The 19,522-nt window shown below is 32.7% G+C and overlaps 1 protein-coding gene across 2 annotated transcripts; it reads left to right on the top strand.

Moving 5' to 3' along the window:
• The first annotated feature begins 11,362 nt into the window (after positions 1 to 11,362).
• On the top strand, positions 11,363 to 18,611 carry LOC11409249 (scopoletin 8-hydroxylase). 2 transcript variants are annotated; one of them, XM_039830640.1, is made up of 3 exons: positions 11,363 to 11,976; positions 17,340 to 17,682; positions 18,259 to 18,611. In XM_039830640.1, exons 1-3 carry the CDS (start codon positions 11,477 to 11,479, stop codon positions 18,508 to 18,510), a joined length of 1,095 nt encoding a protein of 364 aa, XP_039686574.1. In that variant the 5' UTR covers positions 11,363 to 11,476; the 3' UTR covers positions 18,511 to 18,611. The 2 variants fall into 2 exon arrangements, with proteins under 2 accessions (XP_039686574.1, XP_003596148.3); XM_003596100.4 differs by lacking the exon at positions 11,363 to 11,976 and adding an exon at positions 16,208 to 16,922.
• Positions 18,612 to 19,522: the final 911 nt, after the last annotated feature.

Genomic DNA, 19,522 nt, shown 5'->3' with positions numbered 1-19,522 from the left:
AAGAAAATTAATTATTTGGGGACCTTTTGTCTTAGTGGACCTCATTCTAAGTCTTTGGACAAAATCAAAGTAACAAAAATTATCAAATAGAGCAAGACAAAATTAGTTTTAATTTATGAAATTTTCAAAAGAGAGAATTGGCAAGTTGAGTTTAAAGAAGATTTCAAATCGTCACTTCTCTGGCTTAGCATAACCTATGAAACTTAAGAAAACAAATTGATGCTGAAAATACCTTTATGTCCTTCTAACTTTCTTTTAAATTGTGACACATATGACTTCTTTAGGGCCTAAACATCATATTCTTTCTTGTATGACCAATTTGGCTTTCATTATAGAATATTTATAAAGATTTTTTATTTTTTTATTTTTTTTATTTTTTTATAATTGTGTATCTTTATTCTCATAAATTTGTATATAAATATCTTCTCTTCGAAATTTTTCAACAAAAATATGTTTCTATATGGTTATTATATAAAGATGGCTTAAATAGGTCTTTCATCCCTGTAAATATAAGTCATTTGAATTTTCGTCTCTGAAGTTACAAATCCTTCCAATCTGCCATTGCAAAATTTAATCATTTGACTTTTGGTCCTAATTAGATTTTTTTGCTGAGATGGGCTGTCATGAGCGACGTGGTGCCCATGTGGCAAGTGATGATTGAGCGAGGTGGTTGGCTTAAATAGGTCTTTCGCCCCTGCAAATATAGACCATTTGAATTTTCGTCCCTGAAATTACTAATTATATGTAATTAGGACCATTTTTCAAATGATTAATATTTGCAATGGCAAAATGGAAGGATTAGTAACTTCATGGACGAAAATTCAAATGATCTATATTTGCAAGGACGAAAGACCTATTTAAACCTATAAAGATATACTCCCTCCGTCCCATAATATAGGCAAAAAAAAACACATTTTCTTTGTCCCAAAATATAATCAAAAAAGACAAACTTTTATCTTTTCCAAGATTTTTTTTTGTTTATTCTCATAAAATTAAATGCATATTACATTCAATTTTCTCTTTCTTTCATTTTTTCCATAACCAATAGCCAATGAAAATTATTTTTACATCTTCCTATAAATCTTTTTCCAAAGAAAACACAAAAAACTATACTCCAAATTCTTATGTTTTAGTTTTCTTAATAAGTGTAATTTTTTTTTTTTTTTTTTTTTTTTGCTTATAATTTGGGATGGAGGGAGTATATTTGAAAAAAAAAACGTGAATTTATATTACATTAGGCTTCAAGTGACATAAAATGAGAACAGTTATAACATACTAACTATAATTTTTTCAAACTTTTTTTTTTAAAATGAGAACAACGATTATACATTAACTACAATTTTTTTTCAACTTTAGTTTCATTTAAGTTGTTTCACAAGTCACTCTATATCGAAAGTTAGTTGTCATTTAATTTGTCTTGTCCCCGCATTAAAAATAGATTGTCTGGAAGAGTAAATTTCTTTCTTTTGACGGTTGTATGGTTATCCTAAAGTCTGTCTTGTCTTCTCTGCTTCTTCAAAGCTTCTTCAGGTATAATCTCTTCTATTGAATTTTTATTAGTTCATTTTTTTTTGGGTGGAAATGAGGATAGTAGGAAAACATCGTGGATTCGGTGGAAAAATATTTGTTTGAGTAAGAAGAATGGTGGGTTAGGGGGGGTTAAACGGATGAAGGAGTTAATTTTGTTTTGCTAGAAAAATGGTGTTGGAGTATGTTGGTGGATAGAGGGGGATTATAATATAAAGTGTTGGTAGCTCGTTATAGTGAGGAGAATGAGAGGTTGGATGTGGGGGACGGAGTGTTTCTTCGTGGTGGAAGGAGGTAGCGAAAATAAGTGATGGTGAAGGTTTCGACGATGGAGGGTGGTTTGAAGAGTGTATTGGAAAGAAGGTTGGTAATGGGAGAGTGAGAGATACTTTTTTCCGGACAAATTAGTGGTAGGAGGGCACCCCTTGTGTGTGTGTGCGGTTTAGGCGTCTCTTTGACTTGGCTAAGAATAAGTCGATTACGATAGCGGAGATGTGCGATTTGGGGTGGGAGGAGGGAGGGGTGGCTTGATAGTGGCGGTGACTTTGGGCGTGAGAGGAGGAGATGTTAGGGGAGTGTAGGACTTTACTTTATGATATTACTTTGGAGGCTAATTATGCAAGCATTTGGCAATGGAAGCTTCATTTTGACGAAGGTTATTCGGTTCGGGGTATGTATAAGTTGCCTACTAGCCAGGAGATTCATACAATAGATGCAACTTCAAATTTAATTTAGCATAAACAAGTTCCATAAAAAGTGTCTATTTTTGCTTGGAGACTTCTTCGGAATACGCTGCCAACAAATGATAATCTGGTGGCTTGTGGAATAATACCTCATGACGCTTAGTTCTGTGTGAGTGGTTGTGGTTGAATAGAGGCGACACAACATATGTTTCTATCCTGCACTATATTCGCTTCTCTTTGGAATTTAGTTCACGGGTGGATTGGATTCTTTACAGCTGATCCGTATCACATACAAGACGACTTTGTTCATGCCTCAAGTGGGTTGCAAGTGCGCCGATCTTTTATGTAGCTAATTTGCCTATCTTGCGCTTGGGTTATGTGGAATGAGAGAAATAACATATTATTTAAGCATAAAAAAAGCTTCATACACTGGTTGTTAGATAAAGTTAAGTTACATTCCTTTTTGTGGATGAAGGCTACTCACGTTAATTTTAGTTTAAGCTTTCATATTTGGTGGTCGAACTCGATTGTTTGTTTGGGTATTGACTAATCTAGTTTTGTAAGCTTTGACTGAGACATGTTTATGGTGTAAACTTTTGAGGTCCCTTTTGGCACACCTTATTGATAACCGGCAAATATGTTGGTTATTACCTTGCACTAGTGTTTATGCCCGTGCCCCGCACAAGATAAATAATTTTTAATTAAATTAAAACAATAATTTTTTACTTCATATATAGAACTGTTATAAAATCGACATAACATTTTGATAGTATACTTTTAAACACGAAAAAAAACAACATAAAAATAAGAGAATCTTTAACCAGTGTTTAAGATTTAAAAGAAAGTTAAATACTCATAGCACAAGATATGGTAAAAAGAGGAACCGAAGCAATGACAGAGATACAAAATGGTTTAACACTACTATATTAGCCAATAAAATAACAGTTCACTGCAGTGCAAAATGCAGTTACCCACATTAATTAATCTCGGCCATCGATTTGAAATCAATTGGTTCAGATTACACCTTTCTTCAAATCAACATTGAATAATCTTCGCCATTGATTTTGAGATCTAATGACCACGATCAATAACTGCGTTATGCTGAAACTGCGCAAAATCCGAATGTCAAAATGATATGCCAAAAAACTGTTAAAAAACATTATAATTTATTAATTTTCTAAGAATGTTCATCATGAGATTGATCTACTGAGATAAATGGTCTGTCAAAATAGGGCATTGGATGGGCTTTAGGAATGAGTTCCTTCCTCAATCTCCAAATCTCTTCCTCTCAAGGAAAACATGGTAACTATAAGGGAATTATATACAAGACAACAACAGTTTAGATGAAGGAAAACATGGTAACTATAAATTAGGACTCATTTTCTATTGTAACTTTTGTTGTCTTTCCATTTCTATTTTTTGTTGTTCTATCAAACTCAATTTTTCAGCCAGTTAAACAATTCATCAATTGTACACTTCATGATGTTTAAAGTATGAAGCACGGACACTCCTCGGATTAGGAGTGTCCGAGTGTCGGACACGTGTCGTGTCCGACACCGACACTTATAATTACACTGACTTATGTGATGTTTTTCAATTAGCTGTGTCGGCGTGTCATTGTCCGTGTCGTGTCCGTGTACGTATCCGTGATTCACTATAACTGATATTCAAAAAAAGCAAGCACTATAACAAATAATGCTTAGAATACGTTGATTCATAGGTTCATCGATCCATATATTAGGATTAATATGTGCCACAACCTTAATTTTTTTCTCTTAGGTTCATTGATTCATAGAATATATTTTGTCTTATTGTTTAAAATTCCACAACCTTAATTTTTTTCTCTCGAAAATTTTCAATTTCTATCAACAATAAATCCTCGTGTACCAAAGTATGAAGGCTTTTCGAGATTTCTCTTCTCCATCTTCTATTCTACGCATTTTCAAGCCACTTCTCTCATTTCTTATTCATCCCTTGAGAATGTGTGCCTTCTGAAATTCGAGTGGTCATATTATATCATATTAGAGTGACTTATGTCATACTTTAGAGTCTAATTATAGAACGGACCCTACAATACAATTGGAGTCTAATATAGTTTAGATTAGATTATTTTATTCTAGAGATGTGGTGGTTAATAATATAGAGTTCAGTAGGAAGGTAAATAAAGTCTGATGAAGAATTTCTTTCAACAAGGATTCGAATTCAGGTTCTTCTGAACAAATCGTCATTTGGTGGAGCTCATTAATGACTTGAGTCGGTCAACACTTTTTTTAAAGAAACATAAACACCTTATTTCTATTTAAAATAATAAAATATTTGATATAAGAGTCAACTCTCTCATATATAACTAATTTAGTTTATACATAAAGATTAATTACCTAAACTTGAACTTTAATAAACTTTCCCTCAAGTGTGAGTTATCAAGATAATTATAGTTGATTAATTACATCACACACACCCTTTCTTCAACCACTAAGTTAAACCAGAGATCTTATACCCAAGACGATGATCAGAAGTAACAACGAGCTAATTTCTAGGATTTCAATGAATTTTGGTACAATATCTCTCTTGAAAAATTTCAAAATACTATATATCAAAGAACTGAGTTTTTGGGCACTATGCACATATTTTGGTGGATATGGATATATCGAGACGTCTCTTTTATGAGATCACGGTGGAACGGGACGGTTACATATTTGATGTAGAGGTTCAATATGACAAACTACCGCTCTATCACCATTGCAATCATATTGGCCATAACGTGTCGAACGGCGTGTGGGTGCATCTAAATAAACCAATGGAAAAAATTGATCAAGGAAAGAAGCAAACATAACTTACATCTACAAAAAAGGTAACACATCAATATATACCTCGTGAGAAAGAGGTTGAAGTCGGGACATCAAAGCAAACTGATCCAACAATAACTCAGGCTCTAGTGGCGGAGGTCCAACACACGTTGAATGATCATGTTATTGTGACTTATGAACCTACACTTTAAGAACTAAAGAACGAAGAGGTTTCAATTGAGGAGGAACCTATTTTGATACCAGTTACATCTCAGTCAAATTCTAAGCAATATGTGTCCCAAGCATAACCCGCTCGGAACAATTTTATACAAGAGTAACCGATCCATAATCATATTTTCGAGGAGAAAATAGTCAACGAAACACAATCGGAAACGAATGTCTCAGAGATCCCCTCTCAAGTTATGTTGGAGACCGAAATAGCTATTGAGAAAGTGGTGGTTCTCCCACAACATCGCTGCCCGGCGCTTCATAAGGACACTTAATTGCTTCGACAAATAAGGGCTATGGAGAAAGATGGTTCAGAAGATCATTTTATGCCTTTATCTGCCGAAGAAGTAGAAGAAACAACTCAATAAAGTCAATACCTACAACACTCGTCCGAAGGGTGAACCCGTGGTTGAGTAGTATTTTTTCCTTTTAAGGCCACTTTTTTTTTTTCTTTTTCTTTTTTCTATTTGTTTTTTTTTTCACTTTTATAATAAATGTTATGAGTTAGGCGGCATAGGATAGAGAGGTTTCTCGAAGATATCTAACAACTTAGTTGAGATGTCTGAGTTTTCTCTTAATGCTTGTCCTTTCTCCAAGCTTATTAGAAGAAAAAAAAGAATTTAAGGATAACCACATAAATAAAATGGATAAAATCTAGCACCTCGATCTTGACTTTTTTTTTTCTTTTTTTTCTAAGTGATGTCAGTAACAATGTCATTTCTATCGTATACTAATTTGCTTATAGCTACTGACTTCATATAGATCATATTGTTGAGTCCCACACACATTTGATAAGATATGGTTTGAAAATGTATTTCCAAATGAGGAGTATTCCTTATTTTACAAGTCTGTTCTATAATGATTGACTTAGACTTATCTCAAATACTAAGAAATACTGTTAGAATAAGCCTCACCTTATAAATAATTTGCTTATAGAACATCTTACTTCATATTGAAATTGCTTACAGAACTGTAGAATTTAAATCAATTTAGCACACTTCGGAGTCTTCCTTCAAGCTTTCCTCTAATTTGTTGGTTCACAGTTCCTATATCTGATTTATTCAATTAATGTTTAGACATGCTAAGATATACACAATAACATTCGGGCTAATTGTACTTGTGATAGACATGAAGGCTTAACTAATGATAATATTTTGGATTCATTAGCACGGAAACATTTTCTATAGAGAATTGATATTTGTGCAATCATTGTGGGACAACCTTATTATTTTCTCTTTTTATCTGTAAAAAATAATAGAATAAAAAGAGAACATCGTATTCATAAAAATTAAGAACATTAAACTTGTAATGTTATTTGAGGCATGTCGAACGCTAAATATGAGTATCTCTCCTAGTCAATATTTGAACGTTGATTATAAGATTGTGAGAATTTAACTCCTTCCGTTAGACTCAACCCCGTTGGTGCAAGGAATTTTTAAAAACAAATATTTAATATAGATATTTTTCACTTATTCCTAAACCTTAAAATAACAAAGTATAATATTGAATTCGAACACAAATATAAATTACTTTTATACTTTTTTATTTTTATTTTTGATTGCACATAACTTGTCATAATATATTTCCAACAAATGACATCTGAATCGTAGAAATTTGAAGAAAAAAGAATTAAAGATACGTAAAACCAATAAAATAGTTATCTTTCGGATCATACTTGCAACATAAACTAAAAATCTGTAAGTTTTTAACTATTAACCGAGTGAGGGACAAAAATATTTAAAAAATTTGACTTACAAAAATATATATAAAGCGATAAAGACTCAGGGGCAGAAACAATTTTGGGGTCCAAATTATAAAAGCATGGTGTAATCATGATGAAATTTATCGAGAATCGATAGACTACCATCTGGAGAAGCTTGAAGTTTGTGCGAATGATCTCAATTCTTGGAGCAAAGCGCATAACAATGGTCTAAAGCAAGAAATTGAAAATTGTCGTCGTGACTTGAACCGTTGTCGGAGTCAAGGGGCTGCGGCTGATCCTAGTTTGTTGACAAACTTGCGCAAACGCATGACACATTTGATATTCAAGAGGATAAGTATTGGCGACAACGAGCAAAGACACACTGGTATCGTGATGGTGACTTGAATACCAAATTTTTTCATGCTTCAGCCACGTCAAGAAAGAAGATAAACCGCATTAATTTTTTGGATAATGATGAAGGGGTACGAATTGCTGATGAACAAGGCATGAGTCAGGTTGCAAAAGAATATTTTGAGACTTTATTTTTAGAGAGCAATAGTACTCGTGCACCGGTTGTTAATATAATAGAAAAAGTTGTGTCTGATGATGATAATATTATGTTAACCGCTCCCTTTCAGGCTGAAGAATTTAATGACGCTATGTTTTCTATGCATCCAGATAAGTGTCCTGGTCCGGATGGTTTTAATCCGGGATTTTTTCAACAATTTTGGTCTGTTTGTAATTCTGACATTTTTTAGGAATGTTGTGCGTGGCTCAATCATAATCATTTTCCACCGTCACTAAACTCAACTAACATTGCATTAATCCCTAAAGGTAATGAGCAAAGAACCATGAAGGATTGGAGGCCGATTGCTTTATGTAATGTGTTGTACAAATTAGTGGCAAAAGTACTTGCTAACCGACTCAAAAAAATCTTGCATAAATGAATCTCTGAGAGTCAGTCAGCTTTTGTACCAGAGCACTCTATTCTTGATAACGCCATGATTGCTATTGAGGTGGTCCATCATATGAAAGTTGGTAAGAGAGTTAGAGATAAAAATGTTGCACTTAAATTAGATATTAGTAAGGCGTATGATAGAATTGATTGGCTTTATCTCAAGGAAGTGATGCTTAAAATGGGTTTTGACAGTAAATGGGTACAATGGATTATGATGTGTGTTGAAACTGTTGATTACTCTGTCATCGTTAACAATGAGTTGGTAGGTTCGATTATACCGGGTAGAGGTTTGTGACAGGGTGACCCGTTGTCGCCTTATTTATTTATTTTGTGTGCTGAAGGCTTATCCGCTCTTATTCGGAAAGCAGAACGAAGTGGAGACCTCCATGGCGTGTCTATCTGTACTAATGCACCTACTATTTCTCACCTATTGTTTGCAGATGATTGCTTTTTGTTTTTCAGGGCTGATGATAATGAGGCACAAGTGATGAAGAATATTCTCCATACTTATGAACTTGCTTCGGGGCAGGCCATTAGTCTTCCAAAGTCTGAGGTTTTTTTCAGTACTGTTGTTCCGCTCTTATTCGGAAAGCAGAATGAAGTGGAGACCTCCATGGCGTGTCTATCTGTACTAATGCACCTACTATTTCTCACCTATTGTTTGCAGATGATTGCTTTTTGTTTTTCAGGGCTGATGATAATGAGGCACAAGTGATGAAGAATATTCTCCATACTTATGAACTTGCTTCGGGGCAGGCCATTAGTCTTCCAAAGTCTGAGGTTTTTTTCAGTACTGTTGTTCCACTGCCTTTGAAGGAAACTATTACTAATATATTAGGTGTCCGAGCGGTGATGGGAACGGGCAAATATCTTGGCCTTCCGTCTATGGTGGGCAGAAGTAAAGAGGCGACTTTTGGTTTTATCAAGGACCGTATTTGGCACAAAATTAACAGTTGGAGTAGTAAGTGTTTGTCCAAAGCTGGTCGAGAGGTAATGATCAAATCGGTACTACAATCAATCCCATCTTATATTATGAGCATTTTTTTACTTCCAAATAAGCTTGTTGATGCAATAGAAAAATTGATTAATGTTTTCTGGTGGGGCCATGGCGGTAATATGCGTCGTGGATTACATTGGATGTCCTGGGAAAGATTGTTTATTCATAAATTTTTTGGAGGCATGGGCTTTAAGGATTTGACCTCTTTTAATGTGGCTATGTTAGGGAAATAGGGATGGAGGTTCCAAACAGAGTCTACCAATCTTGTTTGTCGATTATTTAAGGCTAGATACTTTCCTAATTCTGATTTTATTGGGTCCAAAATTGGGCATAACCCAAGCTATGTTTGGCGAAGCATTTTTAGTGCAAAAATTGTGGTGAAACAGGGTGCACGATGGCGGATCGGTTCAGGGGTCAACATACCTTTCTTGGGTGCCCCTTGGCTCAAAGATGGTTTGTCTTTATCCATAACTAATCCTATTTTTGAGCCTTTGATGCAGGTGAAATTATGTGACTTTATCGAGCAAGATGTTAAAATGTGGAAGGCGCCTCTTATTCACAGTTTGTTTGATGCGCAAACTGCGGAGCTCATTCTCAATACACCATTGCAGCCACTTGTATTGGAGGACAAAATGATTTGGAAAGGGGAGAAGAATGGTACGTATTCTCTCAAGAGTGCTTATAGAATTTGTGTTACTGAAATTGCAGACAACTCGCATATGCATGTCAATGGCCGGTGGAACCTTATTTGGAAACTAAAAGTGCCTCCTAAAATCAAAAAATTTCTTTGGCGTGTGTGTCGTGGTTGTTTTCCAACACGTGCTCGCTTAAATAGTAGAGGAGTCTCTTGCCCACTTGATTGTGTTCATTGTAATCATAATTATGAAGATAGTATTCATATCCTTATTGAGTGTCCTAAAGTTGTTCAAGTTTGGCGGAATGCGAATTTATGGGACACAATTGACAGGGTGATCCATCAAGACTATAATATTAGTGCTCTCATTTTCACCCTTTTACAAAATCTATCTTCAGGGAAATGTGAGTTGATGGCAACAATTATGTGGAGCCTTTGGAAATGTAGAAACATGAAACTTTGGCAGCAACAACTTGAGACAGATTCGCAGGTGCTTCAACGTGCAACTCATGTACTTGAAGAATGGCAAACAGCCCAAAGAATTAGATCAAGCAGCAGTAACCAAACTATAACTCCACAGGTTCGGTCTTTGAGACAAGAGGAAGATGTTTGGAAGAAACCGGCACCTGGCAGGTATAAATGCAACATAGATGCATCCTTCTCTACTTCTCTTAACAGGGTTGGGTTGGGCATGTGTCTTAGGGATGATGATGGTGCTTTTGTACTTGCAAGAACAAAATGGTTTGCCCATATTTGTGATATAGATGCGGGGGAAGCTGTTGGACTACACACGACTTTGGATTGGCTCTCTAATCAACAATTTGATAATGTAGATTTTGTTCTTGATTGTAAAAAAGTTGTTGATTGTGTCAATTCTAGTCTAGAAGATAGTAGCGAGTTTGGATGTATTATCACTGCTTGTAAACAGCTGCTAGTTGATAGATTTCAGAACTCTCATGTTGAGTTCAGCCGGAGGCAAGCAAATAGGGTAGCTCACGAGTTAGCTCAGGCAGCCCTATCTAATCCTAGCCCCCATGTGATTGATGATATACCTAAATGTATTTGGCATATTTTATCTAATGAAATGCACTTATTTCCTCCCTAAAAAAAAAAAGATAGACTACCATCAACATCATCTATTTTGGGTAAAGGGATTGACTACCAGTGGCGGAGCTACAAGCAATTGTGTGATAGACATATAATTGTGTGAAGATAATATTTGGACGTGAATATGTGAAGACAATATTTAGACGTACATTTTGTTCCGGAAACTTCATCTAAAATGCGACATTTTTATTTGTTGACTAAGAAAAAATGTGATACTTTTAAAACTCCATGTTTTGAATGCACATAGTCCGTGATAAAATTTGATTGTCTGATTTTAAGAGGAGGAGTTCAAATTTCCTTTCTAAAATAAATATTATTAGTTGCACATTAAATTTAATAAAATTTCCATTTCCTATATATACTTTTTATATTTATCTATATTGAAATTGTATCGGAGTTTCATATTGATCAAATATTTATACCTTTGGATAAATATAAATGTTTGTCGACACTTTATTTATGGTTTTTAAATAGTGTCTGAAGATACTTGCTAACATTTTTCTTCTTTCTCCTTAAAAAAATAGCATTTTTCTTCTTAAAATTAACTTTTGGAATGAGATTCGAATCTATTTCACAACAAAACTTGCGTGAAATGCTTGGACACATTAGTGCCAACCCCATTTAACCAGTTAAACATCCCAGAAAGAATATTCAACTCTAGAGACCAGTTTGTTAGAGAGCCGTCACAAGAGGAAAAGCAAACACATTAAAAAGCTATATATACATCTCAATCATACTATAAAGCTAGTGTTTATGTCTTTTTTCTTTTTCATCTTAGGATCTTTCCTTAAACAATAAATACATCTGTATCCAACACACTATAGCAAGCCCAAAAAAAAGATTGCACATTTTTAATGGCTCAAATTTCCAACACTTCAAATTCATTGTACAACTTTATTGTAAGAGATGGCAATGGAATCAAAGGCTTAGTAGATTCAGGTTTATTAGAGGTTCCAAAGATATACATACAACCCATAAATGAAAGAATCAACAAACTAGAAACAAAACCATGTGATATGCCACCAATTGACCTATCAAAGCTCAATGGAAAAGAACATGAAAAAGTGGTGAATGAGATTGTTAGAGCAGCTGAAACTCTTGGATTCTTTCAAGTAGTGAATCATTGTGTTCCTTTGGAGTTATTGGAATCAGTTAAAGATTCAGCACATGCATTTTTCAATATGCCACCAGAGAAAAAAGTTGTTTACCGACAAAATGTGAGTACAAGTTTAAAGATGAGATATCAAACTAGTTTTGCTCCTGAGATAGAAAATGTTTTGGAATGGAAAGATTATATCAATATGGTATATAGTAGTGATGAAGATGCTCTTCAATATTGGCCTAATGAGTGCAAGTAAGTCCATCTACTTTCTCAACAAAACTAACAATTACTTTAGTTAAATCTTTTTAGGGTTATATTAATTTTAGTCCCTATAAATATAGAGGATTTCGTTTTTATTCTAAAAAAAAAAATGACAGTTCTGTAAAACTAATGTGAGGAACTTTTTATAATATTTTAAAAAAGTATATACAAATCATTCAAAAATTTAAAATTTTAAGCATAATTAAACAAATTTTAATTTATCAGGAATTAAAATTAGATATTGAAAATTTTTAGATGACCAAAACATGTAATTTCTTTTGTCATGACTAAAACCGAAATTGACTATATTTATAGAGAGCAAAAACTACCCAGCATGCCCAAATCCAGACCTATATTTGAGGCATGTCGAACGCTAAATATGAGTATCTCTCCTAGGCAATATTTGAGCGTTGATTCATTAGATTGCGAGAGTTTAACTCCTTCCGTTGGACTCAACCCCGTTGGTGCAAGGAATTTTTAAAAACAAATATTTTTTATAGATATTTTTCACTTATTCCTAAACCTTAAAATAACAAAGTATAATATTGAATTCGAACACAAATTTAAATTACTTTTATTTTGATTTTGATTGCACACAACTTATCTTAATATATTTCAAAAATAAAATATATAAAGTGTGATAGACATAGTTTTTTATTATATTCACACAATTATATGTCTTATCACACATTTCAAAAACAAAATAAAAAAACTATGTCTATCACAAGCTACAAATATAAAGTATAGCTTTTGTGAAAACCGCATTGACATGTCATGATTCTGTCACACTTCTGGTCATTCCGAAATCGCCAAAATTGTCTTAGTTGATTAATTTGTTAGTAAAAATGCGAGTAAATAGTCAATTTCCCTCCTGAAATTGTAAATTTCGTCAATTACCCCTCCGAAATTAACAAAACTTCAATACCCTCTGAAATTGCATAACGTTAATCAACTTACCCCTCCGTCAAATTTTTCTGTTAACTGTTTACGGTTATGATCAAATACCCCCCTGAAATTTTGCACTAATGTGCAAAATGCCCCCTAAACTTTCAAATTTAGATTTTTTTTTCTTACCAAAAATCATACATTAAGTTCTTCAAGTAGTATATTGTACCTATTGTCATAAAAATTCTATTCACAAGAAAATGAATGAATATATGCCAAAGAAATCATGGTTTTGTCATGTGCAGCCTTTTCATTCATATATTTATCAACAAACCTTGTATCTTCTTCCTTCTGCAGATATTAACCTATGAATTTTCTTTATGGACACACAATTATCAAAGACTTTTGTACTTTATGACTGCATACTCTAACATAATTACCAACTTGTGTAAAAAAAAAGTCTTCTACATATGTATATATTTAAAACACATGAGAGTAACATACCTTCCATAAAGATTTATATAACCAATAGCTGCATAAACATACATTTCATACAGATTTATATGATCAATAATTGTTAATCTGTTTGCCTTTAATATCTTTTGAGTCAAGAATAAAAAAAATAATATAAATTTTCAAGTTTAGAGGGCATTTGGCACATAAGTGCAAAATTTCAGGGGGGGTATTTGATCATAACCATAAACAGTTAACAGAAAAATTTGACGGATGGGGTAAATTGATTAACGTTATGCAATTTTAGGGGGTAATTGAAGTTTTATTAATTTCAGAAGGTAATTGACAAAACCTACAATTTCAGGGAGGTAATTGACTATTTACTCGTAAAAATGCATATGTTTGGTTAAATTGATTTAAAAAAACAATTACATATATGGTATTAGTTGGATGATGTCACATACATGGTCCCAAAGTAGAACAAAGAAAGATCATGAAGTCCTTTTGAGGCAGAGAAGAAAAAAGTTGTAATAATAGCACTTACAGAAAAAGTAGAAGAAAAAAGTTGTAATAATAGGACTTACAGAAAAAGTAGAAGCAGAAGATAAAAACAAATAGCAGTATATGTAGCATTCATAGCCATGTCCCACAGATTGCACAGATGCAACTTGTGCAAGTAACGACAATGCACCACCAATTTCACAGGAGTATAAAGAAATGTATTATTTGTCAATTACTCAATTAGATCAACTTAGTACTTATAAGTTATATGTGTAAAAGAACACTTTCATTATCAAAACTATATCCCAAACAATGTCATGCTTTTTAGGAAGTAATTTTTCTTTTAGCAATTTTTGGAAAGTATTATCTGGTTAGTAATGTTTGCTTGTATTTTGAACTACTACTTATTTCATAATCTAGCTTGAATTTTGATGAGTGTGTATGTGTAAACTAGTCAGCATTTTTATGTCCCTTTAACTGAAATAGATTTTTTTGACAATGCTTTAACTGAAATAGATAAGCATCCAAGATTAATTAATCTTACAAAGAATGTCACGTGAACAAAATACATAAGATGTACCTAATAATCCATTCAAGAAAAATATATGAGATGTACCAAAAATGTAGACATGTGGTATGTTTATTATAATGGGTCAGGTTTCTCTGAATACATATTTTGTAACTTTTCCTTTTGTTTTTTACTTTTACTCCCTCCCTCCGTCCCTGAATAAGTGACCTATTTGTAAAAAATATTTATCCCACAATACTTAACCTTCTCAGATTTCTAAGCAAAATTTGACAGATTTACCCTTTATAAATACTTTTTGTGGTCCCCATGTTAAAGTTTGTAGTGGAACAAAGAAAGTAATCATTACTTAAAAGTGAAAAAGTTTCAAAATAATGACAAGGGCAACTCAGTAAAAGTATCACTCTCTTTCTTTTATCTTTACACTTTTCTTAATCTGTGTGAAATGGTCAAATAGGTCACTTATTAAGGGACGGATGGAGTATTTAACTTTGAAGCATTGATAACTGATTCAATACCGTGTGACAAACGACTCTAACAACATGAACTGGAATTTTCGAAAGAAAAGCTGGAATACAAACTACTACAGTATATGATACAAACATATATGTTGTACCAACAAAAAAAGAAAGAACTGAATTAAAGATATAATAGGATATACTGATACGTTTATTTCAAAATAATTTTCTTCAAAAAATAATTGATTAATGCAGTTATTATTCCTTGTTTAATATATAGAATTTTTTTAAGGAATGTTTAATATATAGTTAAACTCGATTACGTTCAACTTCTCTTGTAAGTAAAGATTAACCATAGATTAAACTCATACACGGTCAATGTAAAAGAGAGGAGGAGTAGCACTTATTGTAAAAAATATGGTGGAAAGTAGGATTATATGGTTTTGGCGTGTAGAGATAATATATTTAGATTCTATAGTTAAAAGAGTATATTAGATGTAGGATAATCAAATCACTAAGACGAAGAAGATCTACAAAAACTATTAAAGAATATCTCGAGCTATATACGATAGAACCTTATAACGTCATTTGATCGGGCTATGATCATCTCCATTTAATATCATCTCCATTTCTTTTTTTGGAAGAGATAAAGACGCTGTGAAATTTGTAAAAATTTAGTAATAGTGGGACCCACTATCTACTTTTTGGTATCTATCTTTCACCAAATGACATTCTTCATTTATTTTAAACAAATGACATTCTTCACACAATTATAATTGTGTCATGATTCTGTCACACCAGATAATTGTGTGAAGATAAATTACTTATCTTTTGTCCGACTGTAGCTTCTGATAGACAGTTTTTTTATTTTGTTTTTGAAATGTGTGATAGACATTATTTAGATGTGAATGTGTGAAGATAATATTTGGACGTGAATGTGTGAAGACAATATTTAGACGTACATTTTGTTCCGGAAACTTTATCTAAAATGCGACATTTTTATTTGTTGACTAAGAAAAAATGTGATACTTTTAAAACTCCATGTTTTGAATGCACATAATCCGTGATAAAATTTGATTGTCTGATCTTAAGAGGAGGAGTTCAAATTTCCTTTCTAAAATAATTATTAATAGCACTTTAATTTTAATAAAAGTTCCTTTTCCTATATATACTTTTTATAATTATTTATATTTCCTTTTCCTTTGGATATATAAATGTTTTTTTTTTGTCTGAGCCCTGGATATATAAATGTTTGCCGACACTTTATTTATGGTTTTTAAATAGTATCTGAAGATACTTGCTAACATTTTTCTTCTTTTTCCTTAAGAAAAAAAAACATTTGTCTTCTTACAATTAGCTTTTTGGAATGAGATTCAAATCTATTTTACAAAATTTGCGTACGATGCTTGGACACATTAGTGCCAACCCCATTTAACCAGTCAAACACCCCAGAAAGAATATTCAAGTCTAGAGACCAGTTTGTTAGAGAGCCGTCACAGGAGGAAAAGCAAACACATTAAAAAGCAATATATACATCTCAATCATACAAACCCAAATAGAATACCAAGTTAGTGTTTTCTTTTTTCTTCCCAAAAAAAAGATTGCACATTTTTAATGGCTCAAATTTCCAACACTTCAAATTCATTGTACAACTTTATTGTAAGAGATGGCAATGGAATCAAAGGCTTAGTAGATTCAGGTTTATTAGAGGTTCCAAAGATATACATACAACCCATAAATGAAAGAATCAACAAACTAGAAACAAAACCATGTGATATGCCACCAATTGACCTATCAAAGCTCAATGGAAAAGAACATGAAAAAGTGGTGAATGAGATTGTTAGAGCAGCTGAAACTCTTGGATTCTTTCAAGTAGTGAATCATTGTGTTCCTTTGGAGTTATTGGAATCAGTTAAAGATTCAGCACATGCATTTTTCAATATGCCACCAGAGAAAAAAGTTGTTTACCGACAAAATGTGAGTACAAGTTTAAAGATGAGATATCAAACTACTTTTGCACCTGAGATAGAAAATGTTTTGGAATGGAAAGATTATATCAATATGGTATATAGTAGTGATGAAGATGCTCTTCAATATTGGCCTAATGAGTGCAAGTAAGTCCATCTACTTTCTCAACAAAACTAACAATTACTTTAGTTAAATCTTTTTAGGGTTATATGAGTTTTAGTCCCAATAAATATAGCGGATTTCGTTTTTATTCAAAAAAAAAAAAAAATGACAGTTCTGTAAAACTAATGTGGAGGAACTTTTTATAATATTTTAAATAAGTATGTACAAATCATTAAAAAAATTAAATTTTTAAGCATAATTAAACAAATTTTAATTTATCAGGGATTAAAACTAGATGTTGAAAATTTTTAGATGACCAAAACATATAATTTCTTTTGTCATGACTAAAACAGAAATTGACTATATTTATAGAGAGAAAAAATTTATTTAACCCATCTTTTTATAATGATAATAGGACTTATGGATCTTGTTAGTTAAATTAATTATTTCTATACTATCAGGGATGTTGCACTTGAATATTTGAAGCTATCATCTAAGATAGTTAAAGTCATTTTGGAAATACTAATTGGTAAGCTAGGAGTGGAATTAGATGACTCAAAAATTGAGAGTCTAATTGGTTTGAAAATGGTGAACATGAACTACTACCCAGCATGCCCAAATCCAGAGCTAACAGTTGGTGTAGGGCGTCACTCAGATGCAGGGACTATCACAGTGCTTCTTCAAGATGGAATTGGTGGCTTATATGTCAAAGCTGAGGATGAGAATGATGTTGGCAAAGTTGAATGGCTTGAAATTCCACCAATACCTGGAGCTTTAGTCATCAATGTTGGTGATGCTTTAGAGGTTTGATATCTTGAAATCTAAGATTGTGTTTGATAAAAGAACTTCAAGCATTTCAATTTTATATGATCATTCAATATTTTTTAATACAAATTAGTTTATTAAGATGATAAATTTAGAAAAAAAAATTAAAATGAAGGTATTTTCTGACTTAAATTTAAAGAAGTTTTAAATGAAATATTTTAGGATTATTCATTTGAAATTCAGATAGGTCCTTTAAGTTTCGAGTTTGTTTCGTATAGGTCCTTTCTATCAACCTCCGTTAAGCCAAAGTTGATTTGATAGAAATGACCTATCTGAAACAAACTCGAAACTTAAAGGACCTATCTGAAACCATAGAAACTTAAAGGACCTATCCGAAACAAACTCGAAACTTAAAGGACCTATATGAAACCTTAGAAACGTAAAGGACCCATCTGAAACAAACGTGAAACTTAAAGGACCTAAGGAGGTATTTGGCCTTTAAAAAACCCTAATATAGATATATCACTTTGTTTATATATAGAACCATGATTACTAATTTACAATGGTAATTGGTAACGGTTAATGCTAACCCTTTTTATATTTTATTATTTTAAGATACTAAGCAATGGGAAATACAAGAGTTCTGAACACCGAGTCATGACAACTTCGAACCAATCCAGAGTATCAGTTCCATTGTTTACTCTACCCAAATTTACAGAGAAGATTGGCCCATTACCAGAATTAGTGAAGAAAGATGGATTGGCTGGTTATAGAGAAGTCTTGTGGAAGGATTACATGGACAACTTCTACGGTGTTGCTCATGAAGGAAAGAAGACTCTTAATTTTGCAAAGATCAACTCTAGTTAACAATATAACTAATACTTATGTTTCCTTTCTCATTTCGTTTACATGAATAAAACTTTCATGATTATATAACAATATATACAAGGCTATTATTATAACAATAATTGTTGTGTTTCGCTTCACCTATATGTACAAAGGTTATATTTGATCAACATCCGATTCAAACAGGAATCATATTATTTTTAGTAACTAATAGTGCTTTTCGTCCTATAAAATAGGTTATTTCTGGTTTACACCTCTAAGAAATTTTCGGTTTGAAATTCGTCCTTGTAATTTTTTTATTTATTTTTGGACTTTCATGGCAAATTTCGCCCCCTGTAATTTGAGAAAATTTCAATTTAACCCCTATAATTTGAGAAAATTTTGGTTTGCCCTCCCTGATAATTTGAGCAAATTTCGGTTTACCCCCCTCTCCGACCAGATCATAAATTTTGTACAGTCAGATGGCCTAGGGGGTATTTCGGAAAAAAAAATTACAATGACGAATTCCAAACCGAAAATTTCTTAGAGGGATAAACCGGAAATGACCTATTTTACAGGGAAAAAGCACTATTAACCCTAGAATATTATATATGTTTAGTGATTGTTTCCTCTCTTATATGTTGGAAAGGCAACAGTTGTGCGGACAAGCTTGTTAATCATGGTCATTCTCTCCAAAGTTCTCAGAGACGTTTTCTTTAAGAAACGCTATGTTTGCCAACTTTTCAATTTCCTTAGCTTCTTTTTTTCATTTTTGTTTCGCTTTTGAAGACCCCTCTTATATATATATATATATATTATTTTATAATAATATTTTATGAGACAGGCGGCAAAGGATGAGGGTTTCTCAGAGGTTCCAACCTAGTTGGGATATCTAAGTTTCCCTTCCGATGCATGGCCTTCTTGATACAGCTAAAAAAAGTATAGAGGCTTGGTAAGAGATGGAAATGGAATCAAAGGCTTGGTAGATTCAGGTTTATTAGAGGCTCCAAAAATGTACATACAACCTATAAATGAAAGAATCAACAAATTAACT

The sequence above is a fragment of the Medicago truncatula genome, chromosome 2 (assembly GCF_003473485.1).
Source record: "Medicago truncatula cultivar Jemalong A17 chromosome 2, MtrunA17r5.0-ANR, whole genome shotgun sequence".
In the NCBI taxonomy this organism is placed as follows: Eukaryota; Viridiplantae; Streptophyta; class Magnoliopsida; order Fabales; family Fabaceae; genus Medicago; species Medicago truncatula.
Note: the sequence above shows the minus strand (reverse complement) of the source record. Positions and strands in the feature narration are given on the sequence as shown.

What these genes read in the sequence shown, in the direction of transcription:
- LOC11409249 (XM_039830640.1), top strand. Translation starts at nt 11,477, where the DNA reads ATGGCTCAAATTTCCAACACTTCAAATTCATTGTACAACTTTATTGTA. An exon ending in TATTGGCCTAATGAGTGCAA is followed by an intron (nt 11,977 to 17,339) that starts GTAAGTCCATCT and finishes CTATACTATCAG; the next exon opens with GGATGTTGCACTTGAATATT. An exon ending in ATGTTGGTGATGCTTTAGAG is followed by an intron (nt 17,683 to 18,258) that starts GTTTGATATCTT and finishes TATTATTTTAAG; the next exon opens with ATACTAAGCAATGGGAAATA.